The following is a 19697-nucleotide window of genomic DNA, read 5'->3' as shown; positions in this document are numbered from 1 at the left end:
TGAGTCCAAGTCACTAGACTTGTCCTTTATTTCCTTTTCTATTCAAGACAGTTTTTTTAGTTTTCAATATTTTCTCTCAGCCCCAACTCTCACTTTTTCCTGATTTATCTCTTCCCCCTTTTCCTGCCTATGTTGTTTTTATCCTGTGATTTTGTCCTCTGTAAAGCACTCTGAATTGCCTTGTGTATGATCGGTGCTGCATAAATGCCTTGCCTTCTCCCTCTTTCTGCCATATTCGTTCCATAATCGTATGCTTGGCTATATGTTTCTAATCACAACAAATACATGTTCTCACAGTGCACATTTATATTGCAAGGATCATGGTTCTCAGTCTTGTGGTCCAGCGCGACGCTGACGCAGCGTGCGCGTCCCCATTTCCAAGGGCCGCACCACGCGCGTGCACGAAACACGTGAGCCTGCAACGTCCCCTCAGCATCACAAGGACAGATCTACTGTTTGTGCTCAGAGCGGACATGTCAGCAGTGATGATGCGAAAGTAGAAAGGCGCTACAAACTGAGCGGTACGTACACTGTGTTCTGTCTTATTCAGTGCATCCTCCGCCTTTTAGCGACAGGAGGGCTGCTGCAGGATGCAGAGCCCGTGATGGGCGTGGATTTTGTATAACCTATGAGTGGATACTGACCAAGAAACGTCATATTTTATTATGCGATCAAAGCAGTAGTAAACAACAGTCTGCTATAGGCATTTTCCCTCATATCCGTATAGCTGAGAAGGCTGGATACTCATTTCTGTTTGCAGGAGCGCTGTCTCCTGCCAGAGTGAGACAGCAGCCTCCCTAATGAAACAAGATCAGGCTACAAGATTCATTTTATTTTCACTTTGTTGTTAATACAGAAGCCATGCTGCACCAAGAAGTGAATCATTTGTCAAGTGGGCAGTCCTGTTTATAATTGTATGATTTTAAGGAAAAAGGTTGAGGTATGCATGATAAAGATGTTTTTGGGTATGCTGATCCTATGTGCAGATATCTGTCTGACTGACTGATATTTCATTTAAAGGCCAGTACCTGCTAATAATAATCTCTTAACAACAGTTACTGTGAAGCTGGTGTGGTAGGCAGAAATAAACACAGGCGGAGAATAATCACAGGCCACCTCCAGAGAACCACAAGAACATCTGGCTGCTGATGGTGTAGTTGTTCATCTTTCCACAATCCAGTTTTCTTAATTTTTTGTATCCTTGGCCAGATCTGTGCCACAATTCTGTCTCTGAGCTCTTCAGGCAGCTCCTTTGACCTCATGATCCTCACGTGCTCTAACATGCACTGTGAGCTGTAAGGTCTTATACAGACAGGTGTGTGTCTGTCCTCATCAAGTCCAATCAGTATCATCAAACACAGCTGGACTCAGATGAAGGTGTAGAACCATCTGAAGGATGATCAGAAGAAATGGACGCACCTGAGTTCAATATATGAGTCACAGCAAAGGCTCTGAATGCTTAGGACCATGTGATATTTCACTTTTTCTTTGTTAATACATCTGCAAAATGTCAACAATATGTTTTTCAAAGTTTCTCTGTCAATATGGGGCGCTGTGTGTACATTAATGAGGAAAACACATTTTAGCAAATGGCTGCAATATAAGAAAGAGTGAAACATTTAAGGGGTCTGAATACTTTCCATACCCACTGTAGGTCTGCTGATATTATCAGCTGATGTCTCTCTGTCTCTATCTCTCTGACACAGGAGGAAACCAGGACCTGAGCTGCTCATCCGCTACATCTCACATGGATTACTGTGGGTCTTTGAAACAGTAATCTGCAGTGTTGTAAGGTTGTTAAGGTATAGACCACCTGCTAATCACAGATTTCCTCTGTATAGTTTATAGTATACAGCCTACATCCCAGGGGGCTTGCCTCAGTATTGTAGCGCCCTTCAGAATGTGAGCAAGACTTTTAGTGGCATCATGGCAAAAGGCCCTACCACTGTATTCTAGATACTAGGTGCAGCTTGGCTTCAGTCCAATGTCTCATACATGTTTACAGAAGAGATGAACTCAGAGCGAGCTGCCATTTGAACAGCAACTACTCTATTACCTACCTGAGTGAACTAAGTATCAAAATGCCACTTGCTATGTCGCTATGTTTCCCATCAGGTAACAGCTAATAACACATAGTTACAGATTCCAGCTTTATCATCCACATGGCACATTGTGTTGTAGATATTAATAGTAATAATGCATTGGTCTTGCTTTTTTGCTGGGCACTCAAAGCGCTTTAAATTGAAATGCATTATTCATTCACACAGTGGCTGTGGTAAACTACAGATGTAGCCACAGCTCCCCAGGGGGAGGCTGACAGAGACGTGGCTGCCAATGTGCTCTTACACCCTCTCTGACCACCACAGATTTATTCATACACATTCACACTCCAGTGAGTGGCAATGTGGATAAAGTGCCTTGGACACACAACAATTACTTGGAGCGAGGTTCAAACTACCAATCTTCCGGGTTTTGGATGACCCACTCTACCACTAAACCACTGCAACCCACTAGATGCTGTACACAGTAGCTTTTCAGGGAACGTTCTCAACCTGAGTTCACACTGTATCACCCTGAGATGGGGAAAAGTCTGTTTTCTGATCCAGCTAACTTCAACTTTGCCAGTTGCTCTTTCCAATTCCAGGGTAACTACTGAAGTGTAGTAGTTGTCTGGTATTAAATGTGTCCCAGACTGAGGGCTGCATCCTTGAAAGGACCCAGTCTGCAGAGGCCTGTCCTCTCAGGACTGCAGGCGAGTCCTTTACAGGTTGCTGTTTAACAGTTTAACAGATTTAACAGTTGTTTAATGAGACTGTCTAATCTGTGAAAGACTTCCTGCTTATTGTGATGTGCTGCTCCTGCTCTTTTTCTACATCTGGTTACAGCTAATGTCACATATCCTCACAGCCACATTCCGTACAGGCACTGTAGTTGTACTAGTCTCATTTTTTTCTCTTTATTCTCCCACCTTGAACAAATGAGTCAGATGTCAGATCAGCATTGGGATAGGCAACATTAATAAGTCAGAGCTGATGCTTTCAGAGCCAATCCCTACACACATTGTGTTGTCTGTCTCCCTGTCCCTCCTATATTCAGGTCAGTGATGACATCACTCAGGAATTGTCTGACATAACCCAAATCCTAACCGTTTTACTATGGCAACAGGAAGAAAAGGTACGTGTGAGGGTGATTGTGTTTGTGAGTGTGTATGTAGCAATCCGTTTTTCATACAGTTACAGGCTGGTTGAATCATCAGGAGCGCTGCTGGGTCAAGTTGGGGTAGGTCAAATACTGTAATTAGTAATAGCCAGTGGTGGAGGAGGTACTGAAACTTGGTATTTAAAGGTAGGGTAGGAGATTTCATTCTGATGCACTTTTTGTTAAATTAGTGTAACTTCTCTTTACAATCCGATAGCAACCAATTAGTTCGGCAGTTTCTCTTTAAAACGAAGAATATGAATCATCTGTGGAAGCTATAAAACACTAAAAACATCAGCCAATCCTCCGGGTGGACCCTGCACAGAGTATTGGCTGGTTGTCACTCTCTTCCTGCTCTGCGCGCACCAGAGAGGTACGTGCATGATGGCCGAAGTCACAGACCGCAGCTCGTCTTCAGGTGATGCGCGTCCATGTGGTTGGAGGCGTGGCTTCGGGGTGAGCTCCGAGAGAAAGGGGCGTGTGTTTACTTTCCAAATCTGGCTGTTTTCAAAATCTCCTACCCTACCTTTAACTAAAAGTACAAATAACCAGCAAAATATATACTTATTGTCCAGATTTACTCCTCGTTAGTTTCCTCTCTGGACAGGTTGCCGGAACAGTTCGTAAGATCGTAGTCGTAGTTTCCACACTCTTTATTTCACAGACACACATTATTGTGATTAGAACTATTAGTTCTGATATAGTACAGATAAGTACAGATTATAGCTGCAAAATGTAATGGAGTAAAGTATAATTCAATTCAAGTCAGTTTTATTTATATAGTGCATTTTACAATCAGAAATTGTCTCAAAGTGCTTCACAGAAACCCAGAACCCGAACCCCCTAAGAGCACTGTGGCAAGGAAAAACTCCCTTTAAGAGGAAGAAACCTTGAGCAGGACCCGTCTACTTAAGGAGGAACCAGTCAACATGACAGCAAGATGAAACAGTGATTATATTATAATAGATATCTATATATATCGTCAGTCCATAAGTAGTAATAGTAATTTGATATTAATCAAAACAAAGATGAGCAGCAGGGGCTGATGAAGTCAATGAGCACAGGAGAGATCAGGGGCCGGACTGCAGGTCAGTATGCAGGTCTGGAGACCTGCAAAGAGAGAGAGAGCGAGGAACAAAACTACGAGGAAGACAGAGAACACAGATTATGAGATGATATTACCAGTATGAGCCAGACTAAGGAGAGTAGAGGAGACTCTAATCTTCAAAAACCAAAGGGTGATGCCATGGTGTCTATTTGCCCACAAAATATGAAAATGCTGCTGTCACCTTCAAAATAAAAGTGGTTTGATATGGGAGGCTGAGACATAGTTCATACTTGCTCTTACATTTCATTTGCACACATTATAATCTTACACATTTACCATTATCTCATATGTTTCATATCAACTTTTAAATATAAGAGAGATCGTATGATCGTATGTGTGGAAGAGTATGATGTACGTATATGTGAGAACAAGTGAATTATGTCTTGAATGGCCTCCAATAACTTGATTGTATTGCACACTTCATGTACAGTTATTATTATGGTTTATTCCTGATGTCCTATTGAAAATGTCCTCAGACCACTGTCTCTGCCTCACAGTTCAGTCATTAAGCTGCCATTCTCCTGTACCTGTTTACCAGGCTCCACCTCCAAAGCAGGTGGTGTGCGATTTCCTGACGACGACGAGCCCCCCCGCTCTCCAACACGAAGAGATGACCAGTCAAACCTCGCAACTCTCATTGCTGTCCAAGAGAAGGACGGCAGCTACTTGGTCAAGGTGTGTGTTACATGTATGTCTTTGTGTCATGGTCCCTGTATGATTGTGTGACACAAACAAGCTAATACTATTTTTCTTCTTTGTTTCAAGGCTGGCTTCCTGAAGAGCCACCACAATTATGAGATTGTCTTCATTGTCCCAGATGTCTCCACACCGGCCAAAGAGCTCTCCTGTCTTCCCGCCTGCTCCTCCCCGATTCGAAGGTCCTCCAGCCTTCGGGTTCATTGCATCAGCTCCAGTCAGGAGGGTATGTCACAGCATGAACATCGTCAAGTGTACTCCTCACTGGTTAGGTGTTTGTTGTGTTGTTATTGGTTAATATTTGTTAGTATTCCAAATGAGCTGGACTCTGCAGTCAGCTCAGAGGACACACACACAGGGATATATGAGAACACCTCTGGGCTTTCAGACTCATCTTATTTTGCCCTTTTTTTGTAACACATACAAGTCTTGTCGTCAGATTACTGCACTGATCAGTGCTGAACAATTTACTGGAGCCAGAAAATGTAAAACTGTGCAAAAAGATTTGCTGCAGCTTTATAATCCAATATTCATACACTTTAAAATGACTAAGAGAGCAATATGAAAATAAACCCTGCAATACATATTCATCTTACATTAAAAAAATAAAGAACATTTTTAAAAAGAATTAGCAGAAGTGGTAACGCAGCATGTTCCTGCTGTAGATGCTTTATATATATGGTGACCGATACATCAAATCAATCTTTGGACTTTTTTTGGTAAGAGACAAAAAAAACTGTATTATGTAATCGCACATAAACAAATGATTTAACCCTTTACTTTTATAGGAGAAGTAAAGGTAACATGTGAGTACAAAACTCACCAGGAAGGGGTGCTGCACGAGGAGATCAACCTGATAGGCAAGGGGAAAAAAGACCGCGGTCTGAAGGTCAGAGTCCAGGCCAAGGTCATCGGTAGGTGCACACACATACACACACTATGCTAATACTGTAGGAAACTTTGTAAGACATTGGATCCATAACATGCATCTTTCTTTCTCATCCTCTGTGCAGATCCACATCATGGGACTCCCATGCTGCTGGAGGGGGTGAGGTGCCTGGGTGCTCATAATACCCACACAAAACACAGCAGCGACCGTAAGAGGATATGATACGAAACTCCAGACAGTATCTGCAGTATATATGTCTGTAGTAGTATTGGGCCAAGATTTAGAATGGCGTACACCAACATGTTTACCCAGCTTAATGATTAGCAGAATAATCATATTATCAATAATAACAATAATAGGTCTGTGATGCTCCAGTGGAATATACAATAAATACTGTAATGAAAGTCAATGACTTATGCTGAGATAATAATGGCTCGATAGATCAACAGCCAAAAATACTACCAGCCTGCAGCCAGGCTGTTTTCCACATTAGACAGCCATGAAGCCTCGACTGTTTGAGAGGCAAGTTAAACCAGCACTGAACACTAGCCATTAAACACACTGCAGCACACACTATGGCACTGCCTTGGAAATTAAGTCACAATCATCAGTACGCACACAGTTTTACAGCAGCCTACCCATACATATGTCAAATATAGCATCAACTATGTGATCATTGTTTGTGCAGGGTGACACATTTACATCTGTTAATGTAGGTTCTCATTCACTAAAAATGTACGGAGTGCACCTTTAAATTATCTTAGGCTGGTTTCTCTCCAGAGTTTTTTTTCAAATCAGGAAATCATACATATCATATATGGTCAATATTCCTGATGCTAGAGGCTCAAATACTGAATAATGTAAGTAATTATATCGAGTACATACTTAATGATGGCTGCGGCTTGGAGGCGTACTCCTAACGTAATTTCGATGTGTACTAGTATGTTTGTACTTGTACATGTGACAAATAAACTCTATTCTATTCTATTCTATTCTATTCTAAAACAATTAGGACAAATAATCAGGTGGGCCACACCCTACTGATCATTGGTTGGAGAAAATTGGTCCCAAAATTGATAAAGTCCTCTTCTGTGTAGCCCGCCTTATAAAGATAAATAAATAAATAAAATAAATGAATGCCACACTTCTGTCAAGCCCATCAAATTAAAGCTCCACTCACATTTTCCTTCATTTCCCAGTTTAATTTATTAAAAATATAAAGTTTTAAAGTGCTTTAAATGTCAGGGTGTCTACAATATATTGTATAGTGCAGATTTATTGACACTAAGTTGCTAACTAGTTTAAGTATCAACATTGACAACATCACTAAAACTGTCCCTGACAGCCATTGTGTTTTTAATTTTACATACCCTAACGTAAAACTTGGTATCGCCCTCAAAGAGCCGATTTGGGTCAGGTTGTGGTGATGACTGTTCATCCACTTAGCAGGTGCACATGACTGTACTTCTCACAGGCCATTAGGAAAAAGGGAACATATCCCATACAACCACACGGTATGCTGTATGTATGTTTACTGTGTAACATGCGACACACGCATTGTAATGTATGTTCAATGGGTCAAACAGCATGATACTGTTAATGTTTACTACTGTTTTCAACATCATAATAAGCGTTGGACAAGTTATCTTCTGAAATCGTGTTTCTGGTGCAGGTAATGCCATTGGTTTTTACTTTTCCAGTACTGACAATCATTATAATAATAATTATGAAGTAAATTCAATGCTTGTTATTACATGGATGCACTTGTATGTTCAAAAAGCCAGCTAATGGGCTGTACTTATTTTGTTATTTATGTATATATTCACAGGGTACATCAGCTAATAAGGTGTTTTACATATATTCTGTAACTGAGAATGATATTAAGGGTCTCTCCCCTGTACTTGCATGATGATTGATATGTCATGAAGTGTAACCAAATCTCCAATCCTGACCAAAAAATTAAAGCAGACATATCGTGCTTTCTGTGGTTTGTTTATTTCACTTGTTTGTTTTAGTCATGCACAGTCATAGTCATGCATCAGATATTGAACTCTTTGTGTTTCATGTTAAACCACCACACCACCATCGTGTACTCTACTCTAAAGTTAACTAGACGTCTTTATATGCTGACGACTCTGCCATTGGTATGTATTCATTCACAAAACTATTCTGGGCATCACCCCTCCCTATCTTTCTTGTCTTTTAACAAGGAAACATGGAAGTCATAATCTCCGTTCAATGGATGTTCTGCAATTATTAGTCCCTAAAGTTCGAACTGAACTGGGCAAGAAGGCGTTTAGGCTCTCAGCACCCAATGCCTGGAATAAATTACAATCCCAACTTCGACTGCAAACACTTGTTACATTGAACGAGTTTAAGGCTTTGGTGAAATCTCTGCAGAGTACATGTGTCTGTGTGCAACTGTTTTATGTGAGCATGTCTTGTTAATTTTATCTGTTATTGTTTGTTTTAATGTAACTAAGGCTGCCCTCTTGGCCAGGTCTCTCTTGTAAAAGAGATTGTTGATCTCAATGGGACAAACCTGGTTAAATAAAGTAAACTGGATTGGTAATGCTGAAAAGGCAAGAGTTCCACAGATCTCGAAAAAAAAAACCTATGCCTCCCCTAAAGGAGACTTTTAAAACCACACACCACCCACACAGATGTTCTCCAGCTTCACAGAGAATGAATGACGTCGGTTTTATTAAAAGAACCTGAAAATCCAAGGTGTTTTTAGCAATTCAGCAAATGCTTTTGAACAAGGCAAACAGCAGGTTATCACACAAAGGTCGCCCCATTTTAGATCAACAGTTGCGATTGGTGCAATTAGATTTGTACCTAAACAGAACTGGCTGTAAATGCAGACCTATTACAGAGAGAGAATTTTCACAGTGAATGGGTGGGCCTAAGGCTGTTCAGACTAACATTAGCATTACCCAGGCGTATCCTAAAAAGAAATTAGGTTTAGTGCTAGAAATAAATTACCTTTAGGCCAAGCAAGAGTAGAGTAAGCTCAAGAAAGGAGGGAGAGGAGTGTAGTGACCAGTCACTGCCTCGCGGTCCATCAGTCGGTGACAGGCAGCTATTTTAAAAGGGATATTTCAGTCCTTTTTTTTCAAAGCTCATATTTTATTTTCTCGTGTCACGGTGTAAGGCTAAGTAATTTAACATTAAGAGGTTATTAGATAAAACCCTGGTTTTAAAGGTGTAAACTTGACCTTAAGCTGACCTTATTAACAGTATATAAGGAAGTATATAAGGATGCCATCAGGGTTTACATCTGTTGAAGTTAGGATGCTAATCCGTTAACAATAGTCTAACACCTTTGCGTAAAACCACTTTGTACCACGAGGTGGTCTAAAGATTCACTGTAGCATCTAGCATGCCCTCAGTAGACAGGAAGACACCTACGCGGTTTTGTTGACTCACTTTGGAAAAACTTAAGTTAAATAGTTTTTTTTGTGTGTGTGCTTGGTACACATGCAGGGTTTCCTTATTCAGTCTGTGGTCATGGACTGTCAAACAGGTTTTGCAAAACTGTGATGATCCACTTCAAGATTAAACTGAGAGATCGAAATATTGTAAAAATGTGTCTTTTTAGGCCTAAGGTTCATAGAAAACAAACTACCCTGTGTTTGAGCTGGTTCCTCTGCTCTATGAGGGATGCTGCATCTGAATACTTAAACCAGATCGGCTACTACTGCTTCAGTCTAATAGACTACAAACATCCAAGTTCATGTACTGCTATAGGAGAACTTTGAGTGTGTTTGTTGCCTCATTCATTCACAGGGCAGATGGCTAGCGGAGCCGCGTTCCTTCCTGATTTATTTGTACAGGGGCTGAAGAATGGATGGATGGTGTCAGTAAAACTATATGTGAATGTGTAGATCAGCAACCGAGCCTCCACATTGTAAAAGGACACCAGTCCTTTATCGTAGTCCACATAGATTCCAACTCGGGACGGTCTGACGTTGACTGTGAGGCTGGTGGAGGGTTCTGTTCGGAAGGCGTAGTCGGTGCTGTCCCGCAGGCTGAGGAACCAGTAACCGTGGGCGGGGCTTACAGTGATTTTGCCCTTTCGGCTGACAGAGTGGCTCACCACTCCCAGGTCCCAGTCAGTCTTTCCTCCAACCTCCACCTGGAAAAGGGCATGCAGTAAAGATAACTGCATCTCTTTAGACCAAAGTCAGAGGATTTATTTATCAATACCCAGATGGAATTCTGCAGCTATTTATCGCACATACTACTAGTGGTCGATTTCAGTTGTAGGCGATGACTCTTAATGTTGCAGCCTACTAAGATCTGCAGCTGAAGATCTGATCGTGCATTATTAATGAATCAATTCAGGGCTCTAGAGTGCGACCATTTTGGGCGCACATGCGACCTAATTTCTCAAAGGTGCAACCAAAAAATATCAGAGGTCGCACTGGTACGACCAGCTGTAAGAGGGAGATACGTTCTCCGCAACTCTCAAAAGTCTCCAGCAACAGACACACATCGGGCCCATATTATGGTCTAAACCAATCAGAGACGGTGAAGGGCGGGACCTCCGTGTGTGTGTCTTTGAAAACGTGTCTGCTGCGGTCAGCAGAGACCGAACATTCAGAGAAGAACGCGGACATATGCTGCGCAGAGCTGATGCTGTGTGATAAAGCTTGTTCCATACTCCACGAGAACAGAGAGATATGAACAAAGTTCGTTTCGGCCCGGACTTTTTAAAACAAACGTGTGTGCAGAACTCATACGACCCTCTCACTGCAGCGCGCACACACACAGACAGACAGGTATTAAAGACGTTTCGCTGCAGAAACCGCAGTTTAAGTGAAGGAGCAGGATTTGTTGCTACTATGCGGGTTTTGCTAATTTGCTGTTGACCTGAATGACGGATGATAACGAGCCGGTCATGTTCAGGGAGGGGGCGTGACGTGCTCGTAGCATTATAACAGAACAGCAGGTCTGACGGACAGTGTTATATGACCTGTGAGGTTCGTCCATGAAGGCTGAGTCACTGACTGACAGCAGTCAGCTGGTTTAAGGAGTTATAGTACATGGTTACATGACGAACGCCCATTTAAACAGTATTGTTATTATCCTGCTATAGTAGAGCATTGTCTGCCAGTATGATGTCTGCATACAGCTGAAACTGTAACAGACAGAATGAAAAGTCCGTCAGCTGCAGCTCAGCTTTAGACAGAGAGGAGACAGAGAGGAAGAGAGGAAGAGGTGAGGAAGATGAGAGAAGAGATACTGTAGCTGCATTAGAAATGTGTTGAAGAAAACAAAATATATATCTCAATCACAACTATTAAATAAATAAATAAAAAGGTGTATATGATTTTAATCATTTTTAATTCCCATTGCCAGATAGATAAGTGAGGAGCAACAGCCAGAAAATACAGAGAGAAAGCAAACAGGGAACTGAAGAGTGCTGTATGAACTTTGAATCTTCATTATGGATTTCTGACAGGCAGACCTGTTGGCTTGTTTGTCCATAATTTGAATGAGTACTATCGGTACATGTATTTATTTATTTGTATTTACCTGTGTTCATTAAACAAGGTCCAAAGTCAGTTTAGGATGATATGTGATTATTAAGCCTGTTCATATTTCCTAGACATCAATTTTTGGACCTCAGTATTTCTAAAACTTTGGCTACAGCCCTGCGAGGCCGTCAGGTAAACAGTAGATGTAGCTGCAGATGATGAGAGAAGATGAAAAGAACTTCTGCATTAGGATAGGTGTCAAGTTAAGGCCTGATCCATAAAATATATGGACAGCAATTAAAAAACAAACTGCTGTGTGATGTGTGATGCGGTGCACCTAACTTTTGTGCCGGTGCACCCAAGAAAAAAAGGTCAGGCGCACCGGTGCAACCAGTGCAAAAAGTTAGTCTAGAGCCCTGCAATTCAAGTTTTAAACTTCAAGTCTGTGTGATTATGTATTTGTCAGCTTTCCATGTCAACAACTAAAGCTCAAAGAAATGATCTTTCCAGTTTGGTGTTTTGGAACACAAACCATTCCCCCTCATCAGGACATCGTGAAGCCCAGCAGACACATATAGTGGCTGGGTGTCCACATACTTTTGTCCACAGAGTGTATAACAATAGATGTCCCACCTAGATAGTGTCCCACCTACCTCCCAGTAATGACGTCCTGAGTTGAATCCCTGGTGGGCTAGCACACACACCACCCGGTCAAAGCGCTCAGGGTTGTCTGGCAACGTCTGGTGGCGTTCCCCACAGTACACCAGCTTCCCGTCTCCTGAGATGATAAGACGTGGGTGGGCCGTGCTGGGATCCAGAGTGATGTCGGCTGACAGATGGAGAGAAGGTAAAGATTTTTGGAACCAATGGAACTATCAACATGATACACTATGAGGGAAGAAACAGGTTTTAAAACATTTACCTGCATATTCCTGGACCCTCCGCACCTCTACACAGAAAAGAGAATATATTCATGTTTTAACTTCTTGTTTGATGTTAATTAAAGGCAAGAAAAAAAATCTGAACATCAGCTCATAAATATCTTACTTGTGTTGGGCCTGGTAATCCACTGGTCTGACAATGATTGCTGGCCTGCAAATATAGGAACTATTGTTATGGTCTTGTACACTTTACAATATGATCCTATGGCTGCTTTTAGACTTAAACATGCAGTATTTAGGATTTGATTACCTTCACCACAGTCACAAAGGTCTGAATCAGGACTTACAGACTTCTGGCAGTTTCTGTATGTCTTCCTGAATGTGCTCCATCATCTGACTGACAGTCCTGAGAATCACCCCTGAGGTCAGATGGGAGGATACGGATACACCAGACCAGTCCTTAGCCTGTGGAGGCGTGGTCAGGGCAGGGAATGTCTGCAGGGAGAGGACAAGTAAAAAGTAGAAAACAATTGCTAAAGGGCAGACATTTGCAAAATATGCTTGACACAGGTGGTTGGTCCCATGTGCTGCCTGGTGCTGGTTTGCACATTGTCAGAGGCTATTTTGAGGGCTTTCAATTTTCCTGATTTTTTTTCATTCATCCAGCACTTTCTAGACAGTCATTCAAAACAGTACAAAAGGATATCATCAGCATAACAGTGATATGAGATACCACAGCATTACTTGTCCAAGCAGCAGCCTATGTAAAGAAAACAGCACCGATGGCACCGTGGGTTAGTTCAGGTCTGTCATGTGGCATCCCACATGCCACATGACAGACCTGAACTGACCCACAGGTACTGAAAAAACATTGGTAAGATAGGGGTAACACCGGTTCCGGCACTGATCCACTGTCATGCTCAACAATAACTTTGGGATTCTGTATTTCCCCTTATCTGAAGTATTCTTAGTGTGTATGATACGATATGTTTTTGCATAAGACTTACAAGATTCTGTATCCTTCTGCAGCCCTGACCTAAGAATCATCGCCCTCTCCCTTACAGTAGAGAAGTATGAATTTTGTAATTCAGACATCTGAAATGTCACCCTGGTGTTTGACACTACATTCTAAGCATACCTTCAGAAAAATCACGTAGTCCTCAGAAGTGGCCAGCTGGCTCAGTGTTGTGCTCCTCTGCTTTAGCTGAGTTATCTCCTCCTCCAGCTCTCGCAGCCAGCTCTGAGCTCTGTGTGTTGCTGCTCGAAGACTCATTTCTATTGCCTAACAGTGTAAGAATGTAGACTTCAAAACCATCCTTTCTGTGATCAGTAGACATGTCTACTTTGATTTCATAGTGTTTTGGTTGTTACTAGGGTTTTGTTTTTACCTCCAAGACTTCGGCTTGGCAGCGCTCCACAGTGGACATCAGCTGAGAAAAAGCACAAACGGCAGCAGTGGTCTCTCTGTCAGCAGCAGCCTGAGAAAAAACAACAGGTGTGTGTTTAGTAACACCTTTCGGAAGTTTCATAAATGTTGCCACAGTTGAGTCTTTTTTTGAATGACTGTGGGTCATTAAAGTAGAAAAAAATAAATATTCTAAGAATACTATCTACAGCTGCAGAGTGCTCAACAGCGGGAACAAATGTTCTCAAAGAGAGATGAACTCACCTTAATGTCAACATTGAAACACAACTGTACATAAACTCAGTTCTTCCTCATCTGAATTCGATTCTCTGCCAACCAGCTTTTTAAAAACTGTTCTACACCTTGTATCTCAGCTGATGTGCTCTAGATTATACATTCATCCTTAGAGAATAGCATCTTCCCAATGTCTCTGAAAAAAGCAGTTGTAAAGCCCCTACTTAAAGTTGTAAATGACATAAGCCTTAATATTGATGCAGGCAAAACATCTGTCCTGGTGTTATTGACACTGTTGATCACAACATATAATAACACACATTTTTGCACACAGTAAGAAAGACCTCATAAGAGAAATAGAAAAAATGTAGAACTAAAAATATTCCAGTGTTCCTTGAATGCACCATGTGTGATGCCAGAGCTTCCCAGCCTGTTAGAGAGCTAACCCTTAATGTAAACACTGAAAACTCACCTGTATCTCTCGGATGGAGGTGTTAATCTCCTCCACCTTTTTCTCTCTCACACAGATGAGATCCTTCAGCTCCACCTCTGCAATGCCTATCTGGGACTATGAAGAGGAGAGAAAATCCACATGTGTTAAAAGTGTTGACAAAGTGCCTGGGGTAACTGTGGGCAACAGAACCATGATGTTATGCATGCACACACACCTTTTTGATGTTCCACTCTCTCTTGGCAGGGGTGACGTTGTGTCCCCTGTGCTCTGCTGTGTCCACACACACTCTGCACACACAGGTATTGTCAGTGCGGCAAAAGAACTCCAGACCCTTCCAGTGGACAGGACACTGAGGCAGATCGGGGGAGGAGTCACTGGGACCGCTCAGAGTGTACCTGCAAAAACAACACAAATCCTCAAGTAAGTAAAGTACATTCTGTAAATAAACACTTATTTGAAATGTTCCACAATACACAATAGACCCACAGTCAAACCATAAGTTGATAGTTCCATAAAAAAGTCAAGCTTAAAGGTCACACTAGCCTAAAAAAGCATACCCCTTACACTGTGGGGTAGCTCACTACCAATCTGAATTCATGCTTGTCTGTGTAAAGTTTTATTGTAACTCCAGGAAAAGTATTTTGGAATTCTCATTTGAATGAGATTGTGGTGGCGGTGCAGTACTATACACTTTACAGTACTATAGTAGTATTAGTCTGTGCAAGCAGGCGGTTTTACTGCAATTCCAAACTATTTTTTTTTTGTCATTTATTATATTCAAAGGCCTTTTATTTTGAAAATCTACATCAAAGAGTCTATTTTTTATTATGCAATTTATAGTGTTTATTAATTCATCAATAACATGACTTAATGAATCAATGACAATTTTATTTTGAAATCAAGTCTTATATCAACTGTAGAAGCTGGATTTACTGTATTTTAAGTGGAAAAGCTAAGATCATCTGTACAAATAAAGAGTTTGGACTTGACTTGATGTAGTAACAACTGAAAGCAATGTATTTTTGAAGAAGTGGTTGTAGAAGTCCAGAGAAAATAGATCTGTACCTGCGGGGTGGTGAGTATGGTGGAGGTGGGTTGTGGGGCTTGCTGTTCTGGTTTTGATGGGACAACGTCTGAAAACGTGTCATCATCTCAGCAAAGACACTTTCTGGCATGTCCCCTGGCCTTGCTGGTGGGAACAGGGCTGGAGGGTGGTGTTGATGAGGATGAGGTGAAATGGAATGCTCTCTTCTGCTCTCCGCTACCTGTTTAAAATGCTCAGTGATCTCCTTTAGGGTTCTGTTGATGTGGAGCTCTGGCCTCTTGCGGAAGGTCTCGTTACAGAGGGGGCACTGGTAAGAGTTGGTGGTCCCGGCCCAGTAGACGGAGATGCAAGACTGACAGAAGCTGTGGCCACATGGCGTTGACACTGGGTTGTTGAACACATCTAGGCAGATAGAGCATGTGAACTGGTCTTCAGACAAAAAGGAGGCAGGCAGCGCCATTGACAGCCAACGAGAAACTGTACAAGAAAAGAACACAATAATAAAATGATAGGTCATTGAAAGCACATTAAGATACAAAATACACGTCTTTGTGGGAATGGGATTATCAGTTTTTGTGTTGTAATAGCTGTCTGAGTGTTTAAACACACCCACACGACACTGAAACAATACAAACGGGCTGTTTCACAAGATCAAGTAATTCCGGCTTGGCTGGAACATTTAGACTCAGTCTGTTGACCATGACGTCATCAATGCCATGTTATATTTCTGGTAACAAACACTTGCATCTCATTTTGTCACATCTTTGCTGAGATCATACTTTGATTATGAATGCATTACACAGTAGTGGACAATAACTACAGCACTAAACATGGAATAATCTGAAGGTAAATACAGCAGTCACTAGTGTTGAAGATTCTCACTCATCCAGGTCATTTTCATTCAGGTTGAAGCAAGGCATCTGGAGTTGTAGAGTTTTCTTGACAACTTTCCGCTGCTCCTACAAGCAGCTTTATCAGTCAAGAAAATTCTACAAGTCTAGATGCCTTGCTTCAACCTTCTGAATCAATATGACCTGTGACATATGATTCGGACTTTCTTCTCAGAATTTTGAGTTTATTGTCAGTATTCGTAGAGATGATTGAAGCAAGGCGTCTGGACTTTTTTTTAGAAGTCTAACTTTCAATCTTAGGATTGATGGGTGCATTGAAATGAAGTGATGCTCCCATCATGCCTAGTTCCAGCTAATAGAAGCAGGAAGCTTCAGTTGGTCAGGTCTGGGTTCAGCTTGTTATGACATCAGCTGACTGCCTGAACATTCACATTCCAAGGTGGAGGGAGTATGACACATCATCTTCCATCATGGTCCCAAAAAATATGATAATTTTTTTAGGCAGTGTAGGCAGTAGGCAGTGTAGTTTTAAATCTAACCAAGTAGTTTACTTAATTTTAATTAGAAAATAAGAGAAAGGATTGCCATAAGAGAAAAAGATCCCAAATAAATAAATAAATAACATGACCTAAAAAATGTGAGAATACTTAAGATCTCCAAACAAAAACATTTAAAATCTTCATTTGTATTTAGTAGTCAAGCAGCCCTGTGTGTTGGTGTAATTAGGAATTACACAGCTCCACATCACCATAGTTACATATCAGAACATCAGTCATGAGTTTTGTTACCTGCATTCCACATTTATCACAGTGCCTGGTGTATTATCTCTGTTTCCCAGTACATTGCCTGTTATTATTTTAACAGAAACTATACTAAGGGACTGAAACCAACACTGTGGTCAGCCGGAACACCTGTGTGTGTGTAGCATTTACCTATGTGTACTTGTTGTTTGTCACATCCTAACCATACGCTGATATTAAACCAGCCACTCCTGTGTGAGAAAGGACCCCAGTATGATCATCCCTTCCATAAAGTAAAAAGCCTTACCTTTTTCTGAGGATTGAAACTGTGTCAAAGCAGAGACTGTGTTTCGGTCACTTCAGCCGTTTATGGGTATGCCCAAAGTCTTCACAGTGGTGACTGAGCTGCTGCTTTGGAAGTATTTTCTTCTCCTGTGAATAAACATCTGTCTGCATGTTAGCTGTTGCATTCCTCTCTGCCTTCCTTTCTTCATGCGGCTGTTGATGCCTTCCTGCTCACCTCCACTCCGCCCACCAAGTGTATCCACCCTAACCAGTTAGACAGGTGCAGCTGTACAAGTATGTGCTGCTCTCTCTCTCCCTGAACACACTGAAACCTGTCCCTGTTCTTTTAAATCAGCATATAATGCCAAATGCAAATACAAACTATGAATATTAATCAGTCTTTTTTCATAGCACTAACAGGGAATGACATCAAACGGATTGACAAGAGTGGACTGCATAGCTTAACACATAAAGGTTTAAGCTGCTTTTCCTGTTCTGGTTTCTTCTGTAATGTTTAACACCATCAGCACATAGCATCCGTCCATCCATCCATCCTTTCTAGTGGTCTCAGCAGCCTGTAGATGCCTCCTATAGCCACAGACATTCCCTGAAGTCTGGCAGGTGGTATTTGGTCCATACAAAACACCTCCAGTTCAGTCAGGGTTCTTGGCTTCTTGCCTGCTTTAGATCAACCCATACATTTTCAATGATGGTCTTTCAAGATCAGGGGACTGGGATGGCCATTCTAGAACACGGCACTTGTGCTTCTGCATGAATTCCTTGGTGGATTTTGAACAGTGCTTAGGACCATTGTCTTGCTGAAAAATACAACCCCGGCATAGCTTCAACTTTGAGACTGACTCTTGAACAGTCTTGTCAAGAATCTGCTGCTCCTGAGAGGAATTCATGTGGCCCTCAACTTTACCACGGTCTCCAGTACCTGTGCTAGCCACACAGCCCCAGAACATGATGGACCCTTCACCAAATGGCATGGTGGCGTTAACTTCTTCTCATGGAGTTCAGTGTGTGTTTTCCACCATGCATACCTCCTCTGGTTGTGACCAAATAACTCTCTTAGTCTCATCTGACCACAGTATTTCTTTCCCAAAATGCTTCTTTCTTGTCCAGATGTGCTTTTGCGTGTCTTGTGCGACTCTGAATGAACACTCAGGAAGGGCTTTTTGTGCATCACTCTTCCAATGAGCTTTTCCTGGTGTAGAGTATGCTGGATTGTGGAACGATAAACAACTACACCATCAGCAGCCAGATGTTCTTGTACTTCTCTGGAGGTGGTCTGTGGCTGCTCTGTGACCATTCTAACCATAACAACCTCCACATGTGCCTCTCCTGTATTTGTTTGTTGGCCTTCCATTGCTGCACTACATTTCTGACAGTGGAGGCAGATAGTCGAGACCGCCCAGATCATTTCTTTGTACCCTTCTCCTAATTCATAATAATGAACTATCTTAGTTTTTAGGTCAGTGGCGGGTTGTTACCAGCAGAGGCCAGCAGTTACCTATGCTAAACAGCCTTTTTCATGATTCCACCTGTCTTTGTAACTGAAGATCTAACAAGCCAATAAAAGCAGTTTGTGCTTCAACCTGTCATCTATCCTACAGGTCATGAATTGAATGTGATTACAAGGGTGCCCAAATGTATCCACATGCCTATTTTTGTTTGAATGCACCTAAAATGTTTGTGTTGGACCAATAAGAATTATTACACTACTGTATGTTTCTGTTTCCATGAGGAATAACATGTTTAAATAAAGTTGCTGTTTCAAAAGCTCAGCAAGTGACAAACTGATGAAGTGTTTTCCCTAAAGGGTGCCCAAACTTTTGCATAACACTGTACATCATTTATGCGTCTTTGTGCTTGCAAACACTTCCAATGTTCTATTTAATTTAATAATTCAGAGCAAAGAAATGATAACACATGACTCTTTAGAAAACATTGATTAGTTTAGTAAGTTGAGCTTTTCACACAAACCAAAAAACTGCTGACTACCAGGGTCAATATGGTTGAGAACTGTTATGCAGTGACACTGTAGTCTATGCTGTAACTCTGTGACCCTGTAAGCACTTGATTTGCAGTTAAAAGTGAGCACTGGTATTCTGCAGTACACACACATATAACAACTTAACAACAACGTCAAAAATATAGAAATAAGTTTAGACTTGAGAAAAAGTGAGAGAGGTTTTATCAAAGAGAGTCAAACAGAACCAGACTGGCAGAGACAGGAAGAGAAACATGTGGAAGGTTCTGGAAAGAAAACTAGTGAGAGATGAATCTGAAGAGCCGAGAACACCTGCAGAGACACTAAGGATTTAACCAAGTCTGGACCTGAAGAGTCAGAGAAGACTGGAGTCACTGGAGTCCTGCACAGGAATGGACTGACAGGTTGTAGATCAAGACACCTCCAAACCAG

The 19697-nt window shown here is 41.6% G+C and overlaps 2 protein-coding genes across 4 annotated transcripts; one reads left to right on the top strand and one right to left on the bottom strand.

Annotated features, from left to right (window-relative positions):
- The first annotated feature begins 389 nt into the window (after positions 1-389).
- LOC114440091 (UPF0687 protein C20orf27 homolog) lies at positions 390-7774 on the top strand. Of its 3 annotated transcripts, none has more exons than XM_028412393.1 (7): positions 390-521; positions 1707-1802; positions 3097-3174; positions 4863-4981; positions 5072-5228; positions 5791-5916; positions 6016-7774. In XM_028412393.1, the coding sequence occupies exons 3-7, from the start codon at positions 3156-3158 to the stop codon at positions 6111-6113; spliced, it is 519 nt and encodes a 172-aa protein (XP_028268194.1). In that variant the 5' UTR covers positions 390-521; positions 1707-1802; positions 3097-3155; the 3' UTR covers positions 6114-7774. The 3 variants fall into 3 exon arrangements, with proteins under 3 accessions (XP_028268194.1, XP_028268186.1, XP_028268178.1); XM_028412385.1 differs by having other exon boundaries at positions 4860-4981; XM_028412377.1 differs by having other exon boundaries at positions 4845-4981.
- Positions 7775-8292: 518 nt separating this feature from the next.
- Positions 8293-17462, bottom strand: LOC114439126 (E3 ubiquitin-protein ligase TRIM39-like). Its single transcript, XM_028410914.1, has 11 exons — positions 17292-17462; positions 15414-15870; positions 14563-14743; positions 14367-14462; positions 13644-13733; positions 13394-13537; positions 12603-12750; positions 12422-12466; positions 12297-12323; positions 12028-12203; positions 8293-10029 (listed from the first exon to the last, which is right to left on the bottom strand). The coding sequence occupies exons 2-11, from the start codon at positions 15851-15853 to the stop codon at positions 9667-9669; spliced, it is 1710 nt and encodes a 569-aa protein (XP_028266715.1). The 5' UTR covers positions 15854-15870; positions 17292-17462; the 3' UTR covers positions 8293-9666.
- Positions 17463-19697: the final 2235 nt, after the last annotated feature.

Source organism: Parambassis ranga, chromosome 1, assembly GCF_900634625.1.
Source record: "Parambassis ranga chromosome 1, fParRan2.1, whole genome shotgun sequence".
Lineage (NCBI taxonomy): Eukaryota > Metazoa > Chordata > Actinopteri > Ambassidae > Parambassis > Parambassis ranga.
Note: the sequence above shows the minus strand (reverse complement) of the source record. Positions and strands in the feature narration are given on the sequence as shown.